Genomic DNA, 6,646 nt, shown 5'->3' on the forward strand with positions numbered 1-6,646 from the left:
AGAAAAGAAAACAGGATAACATAGATAAATCAGTTTCAAATATTGAGCATTAGGCAGTGTGGGACTATGATACCTGAGAGAAGGGGAGAATCGGTGGTTCCTGCAATTGTCCTAGCTTAGTACCTACGGCCATTTTCCAGGCTGTAACCCTGGAAAGGGAACTAAAACAGAATCTGGCAACCTCACTACATTGAGACAGAGGTCAGAGTCTGAGAAGAATAAGCGTAGGACTGAAGAGAAGGGAGCTGCAGAGAGAACATGAGGAATCTACAGAGGTCCCTTCAATTTTTTGTCATATACTGATCTGCACATGCATGAGATGAAACTCCTCAAGGCCTAAGAATGAACTTTTAGTAAACAACTGAGTAATTTGTAGACCTTACAATTTGCATTCCCATCAACCAGAGTTAAGGAGATACTTGGTAGAGTCCAAAAGAATAACACCTTAATACTGGACTTAATATAGCGCCAGAATGAAAACTTCTCTGGACCTGCCATAGCAAAGTGTAAAACAAGCCTCAGAAGAATCAAACTGACATGCAAGTTACTTAACTACACTAGATTAAAGCCCAACATCTCTTTTTAAGAGATTACAATAAAATCAGTGCCCAGAAACATAAAAGTCACAAATTCTTTATTTAGTTTTAATTATCAGATTTGTAAAACCTGGGCATAGTGATACATGATTGTAATCCCAGCCATGGCAGGAGGATCACAAGTTTGGGACTAGTTGGACAACTTAGCTAGACCCTGTCTCAAATTAAAAAAAAAAAAAATTAAAAGGATTTGGGTTGTAGCTCAATGGTACTGGTGGGGAAAATTCATATAATTCAAAAGAAGTCAAGAAAAATGAAACTAAAATAAACTGTAACAAATAGAAAACAGCTTTATAGGAAACCTACTTTAAATGTGAAGACACAGTTTAAAAGTAAAAAAGATGGAAAATTGTATCCATGGCTAACATGACTTTAAAGAAGTTAACTGTGAGTATCAGACAAGGTACACTTTAAAGCAAATAAATATTAGTAAGTATAATGTAGGTCATTTCATAATAATAAAGGAAGAGCAAATAAATATTAGTAGGTATAATGTAGAAATCAGTTCATTGACAAGAAAATAACAGGGCTGGGGTTGTAGCTCGGTGAAATTAGACAACATGCTGTAAATAACCCGTAGGTCAAAAAACAAATCACAAGAGAAATTAGAAAATGTTTGAAATGAATGAAAATAAGAACATCCACATTGTGGTATGCAGCTAATGCGGGGAATTTTATCACTAAACGCCTATATTAGAAATGTCTCATTTGCCTAAAGAAACTAGAAAAAATGAAAATATGCAGTTTACCAGTATTAAGAATGAGATGATGAGGGCTAGGGTTGTGGCTCAGTGGTAGAGTGCTCGAATGCACAAGGCACCCGGTTCGATCCTCAGCACCACATAAATGTAAAATAAAGATATTGTATCCACCTAAAGCTTAAGAATAAATATTTTAAAAAAGTATGAGATGACCTCACCACTAATCAATCAGACATTAGAAAGGATAATGAATAAAATTATGAACTTTATGTCAATAGACTTGATAAGAAATATAACAAATTCCATGAAAGATACAAACCATCTGAATTCTCTTAAGAAGAAATAGATTACCTGAATAACCTTATTTTAAGCAGTTGAGGCTACTCACCTGTATTTTAAGAAATTAAGGCTATTGGGGCTGGGGTTGTGGCTCAGTGGCAGAGAGCTTACCTAGCATGTGTGAGGCACTGGGTTCAATTCTCAGCACAGCGTATCAATAAATAAAAAATAAAAATAATAAAAGTCCATTGACAACTAAAAAAATATTTTAAAAAAAGGAAATTAAGGCTGAAAGTTCAAGGTCAAGCTGGGCAACTTAGTGAGGCCCTGTGAAACTTAGTGAGACCCTATCTTTTTTTTTTTTTAATATTTATTTCTTTTAGTTGTACACAATGCCTTTATTTTTATTCATTTATTTTTATGTGGTGCTGAGGATCGAACCCAGGGCCTCACACATGCCAGGCAAGCGCTCTACTGCTGAGCCACAACCCCAGCCCCAAGACCCTATCTTAAAATAAAAAATAAAAAGGGGTGGTGAATGTAGCTCAGTAATAAAGCACCCCTGGGCTCAATCCCAAGAGAGAGAAAAGAGGAAATACATTACCTGAATAAACTTATTTTAAGAAGTTGAAGCTACTTAGGAGGCTGAAACAGAAGGATTGCCAAGTTCGAGGCCAGCCTGAGCAACCTAGCAAGACCCTGTCTCAAAAATAAAATGGGTCCCTAGGTTCAGTCCCAAGTAGTGAGTAAGGGAGGACAAATGAATTTGTAGTTTAAAAAAACTTCCAATGAAGCCAGGCGTGGTGGCACATGCCTATAATGCCAGCGTTGAGGGAGGCTGAGACAGGAGGATCACAAGTTCAGAGCCAGCTCCAGTAACAGCGAGGTGCTAAACTAAACTCAATGAGACACCCTGTCTCTAAATAAAATACAAAATAAGGCTGGGGATATGGCTCCGGGGTTGAGTGCCCCTGAGTTCAATCCCTGGTACCCACCCCCACCAAAAAAAAAAAAAAAAAAAAAAAACTTCCAATGAAGAAAACTTATGGCCCAGATGGTTTTACTGGTAAGTTATAACAAACATTTCAGAAGGAAAATACTATCAATTGTACTCACACTCTTTCAGAAAATAGGAGAAAACACTAACTCATTTTATGATGTTAGCATTACAACACACTAATACCACAACCAGATGAAGATATAACAAGCAAGGAAACTTAGAGCCCCCAATATCTCTCATGAGTATAGATTTAACAGTTAAAAATCAATCAATGCAATTTATTATCAGTAAACACTAAACATAATTATTTCAAGAAATGCAGGAAAAAAACATTTCTCAAGATTCTCAACAAACAGCAGTGGTCATGGCCAAGTGGTTAAAGTGATGGACTAGATTCTCAACAAATTAGGTCATGTATTCTCAAATGGTGAGAATTGGTTCTTTCAGGAGAAGGGGAATCTAAGAAGTTACAGGTTGACTAACCCTAATTCAATACCCTTGAGACAAAAATGTTTCCAATTTTAGATATTTTTAAAAAACATTTTGTAGTGTTTACCATAGACCTTACAGATTGAACATTCCTAATCTGAAAATCTTGAATCTGAGAGCTGGGAATATGTGGTAGATCCTCGCGTAGTATGCATAAAGTCCTGGATTTGATTCCCAGCATTGAAAAAAAAAAGAAAGAAAAAAAACCTCTGAAAGTCCAAGAAATTTTGAGCACACATAAAGTTTCAGATAGGGTTGCTTAACATGTATGACAATGGTTCATGCCTGTCCAGAGGACCACAGTACATAAGCAGACATATTGTATATGTGGTATTAAAATCGTAGGATGGCAAGCACAGTTTAAAAAAAAAAAAAAAAAGCTTAAAAATGTTCTTTGAAAGGATGATAAAGTTAGAAAAACACTCCAGTGTCAGTAGGAGTATCATACATAATTGGAAAGACTGGAAAGCAAGGATGTCCACTTTCAGAACTCCTAGTCGTCATCATTGTGCTGGAATGATTAGTATAAAGAAATAAAAGACATAAGATTGGAAAAAAGTAAAATGATTAATCTCACATGGAATGATTATGCAGAAAATCCTAAGAAATGTATAGAAAAGTCAACCTACAGAAATCTGTTTATCTTATTTCTATGTGATGGCAGTCAACATTTAGAAATTGAAATTTAAAATCAATATCACTTAGAATAGCATCAAAACATGAAGTGAGCTGAGCACTGTGGTGCACACCTGTAATCCCAGCGACTCAGGAAGCTGAAACTGGAGGATCCCAAGTTCAAAGCCAGATTCTGCAACTTAGCAAGACCCTGTCTCTAAATAAAATATAAAAAGGTCTGGGGATGTGGCTCAGTGGTTAAGCACCTCTGGGTTCAATCCCTGGTACAAAAAAAAAAAAAACAAACAAACATGAAATGGGGCTGGGGTTGAGGCTGAGTGGTACAATGCTTGCCTGAAGCCAATCTCCAGCACCACAAAAAAAAAAAAAAAAAAACACCTTAGGGATAAATGTAGCATATCCATAGAAGACATAGAATACCTAAGTAAATGGAGATATGTACTATATTCATGTACAGATTGAATACAAAGATGTCAGTTCTTCTAAAATAATGTATAATTGAAAACAATTCAAAATCAAAAACCCAGTGGGTGTTTTTGTAGAAATTGATAAACTGATTCTAAAATTTATGTGATGGAGAATGATATTGGCTAAATTATATTGAGTGCATTTACAAATTATACACAATGAATCTCACCATTGTGTATAATTATAATGTACTAATAAAAATATGGGAAAGAAATGACACATAAATAAATAAGTAAAGTTTAAGTGAAATGCCATAGGGCATGGAATGGTGGTCCACACCTTTAATCCCAGTGACTCGAGGCTGAAGCAGGAGAATCACAACTTCAAAGCCAGCCTGGGTAACTTGTGGGACCCTGCCTCAAAAAATAAAAAGGGTTGGGAATGTAGCTCAGTGGTAAAATGCCCGTGGGTTCAATCCCCAGTACTGCCTAAAATTGTATGTGAAATGCAAAACCTAGAATAACCCAAACAAAAAAAGAAAAAACAGAGTTGAAGGATTGTCCTGTGCTTCATTCCAAGACTTGCCATAATGCTGTAAGTAATCATTATAAAAAATACTGTAAGTGGACTATAGTCCTAAATTTAAAGATTAAGGTGAAGAAAGTATTTGTGTTCTTGAGTTAGACAAATATTTCTCAGGACATGAAAAGCAAAAAAAAAAAAAAAAATTTAATATCAAATTTTAAAACTTGTTCTTCAGGGGCTGGGGCAGTAGCTCAGTGGTAGAGTGCTCACCAGGCATGCATGAGGCACTGGGTTCGATCCTCAGTCCTACATAAAAATAAACAAAATAAAGGCATTCTGTCCATCTACAGCTAAATATATATATATAAAAGTTGACTTTAAAAAAAAAACTTGATCTTCAGAAGACACTGTTAAGGAAATTAAATGAGACCACAGACTGGGAAAAAATATTTATCAATCATATTCACTAAAGAATTTTGTCTGTAATACCTAAAGACCTCTCACAGCACAATAACAAGACAACCAAGTTTTAAAATGAGCAAAAGATCCAAAAAGGAAGATCAAGGGGGCTGGTGGTATTAGTGGTGGAGTGCTTGCCTAGCATGCACAAGACCCTGGGTTCAATCCCTAGCGCCACACACAAAAAAAATCAGCCCCACAGTAGTAGCTCACACCTGCAAATTCCAGCTACTTAGAAGGCTGAGGCAGAGTATGATGAGTTCGAGGTCAACCTAGGCAATCATATGATCTAGCTTCACTCTCTTAGGTTGTTAACAAAAGAAATGAAAACATGCCTATACAAAGACTTGTACATGCATGTCTATAACCACTTATCTCATTATAGCTTGGAAGCAATTCAAAAGTCTACTAAATGAAAAATAGATAAGGAAATTGTTATATATCTATACCTTAGAATACCACCCAAAGAGAATGAAGAGCTAAGGATATAGCTCAGTGGTAGAGTGCTTGCTCAGCATATTCAAGGCCCTGGGTTCAACTTAAAAAAAAAAAAAAAAGAATTACTGGTACAAACAATACAGAAATACAGATGAATCTCAAAAGTGTATGCTGAGTAAAACCCAACACAAGTGACTACATCCTGTATGCTTCCATTCATATGAAATTCTAATAATGTAAAACTTTAGTATTAAAAAGTGGATCAGTGAGGGGCTGAGGTTGTGGCTCAGTGGCAGAGCACTTGCCTTGCACATGTGAGGCACTGGGTTCAATCCTCAGCACCACATAAAAATAAATAAGCAAAATAAAGATATTGTGTCCACCTATAACTAAAAAAAAAAAAACTGGATCAGTGGCCAGGTGCAGTGGCACACTCCTATAATCCCATTGGCTTGGGAGGCTGAGGCAGGAGGATTAGGAGTTCAAAGCCAGCCCCAGAAACTTAGCAAGACCTTAAACAACTTAGTGAGACCCTGTCTCTAAATAAAATACAAAATAGGGCTGAGGATGTGGCTCAGTGGCTTGAGTTCCCCTGAGTTCAATTCCCCATACCCGCGCCCCCCCCCCAAAAAAAATAAAAAGGTAGGAAGGAAAATGGATCAGTAGAAGCTAAAATTCAACAAAGAGTATTAGCTCAAGATATAGGATAAAAGTGTTCTGTATCATGATTGTGACAGAGTTTGTACAACTGAATGAATGTTTGTTGAAACTCATTGAGGCACACATTTTAAATTGTTGGTTTATTTTATATAAATTATATCAGAGTAAAGCAGGTGTTTTTTAAAGTTAGCTGTTACCTTCTTTCACCATGAGAAAATTTACCTTTAAGTTTTTGAAGCTTTGTCTCACTAAGAGGGATCCATCTTGTGAGCCTAATAAAATAAATGAAATCATTAATTTCTGTTTCAGAGACAGAGGAGATGGGTGATGAAGAGGTTTTCTCCTGGTTAAAGTGTGCAAAGGGACAGTCACATGAACCAGAGAATCTCATGCCCACACAGATCATCCCTGGCACAGGTAAGGAAATTTCTTTTTTTTTTTTTTTTTTTTTTTTA

General features: G+C 36.2%; 1 protein-coding gene across 1 annotated transcript in view; it reads left to right on the plus strand.

Annotated features, from left to right (window-relative positions):
• Positions 1–6,646, plus strand: part of Kdm3b (lysine demethylase 3B) — a gene marked incomplete at its 5' end in the record, with an annotated part of 58,590 nt that overhangs the window by 27,188 nt on the left and 24,756 nt on the right. The window contains one exon of the mRNA XM_048811621.1: positions 6,501–6,608. Coding sequence (XP_048667578.1) covers positions 6,501–6,608 — 108 coding nt within the window. The remainder of the gene's footprint in view (positions 1–6,500; positions 6,609–6,646) is intronic.

This window comes from Marmota marmota, unplaced genomic scaffold (genome assembly GCF_001458135.2).
Source record: "Marmota marmota marmota unplaced genomic scaffold, marMar, whole genome shotgun sequence".
NCBI lineage: Eukaryota > Metazoa > Chordata > Mammalia > Rodentia > Sciuridae > Marmota > Marmota marmota.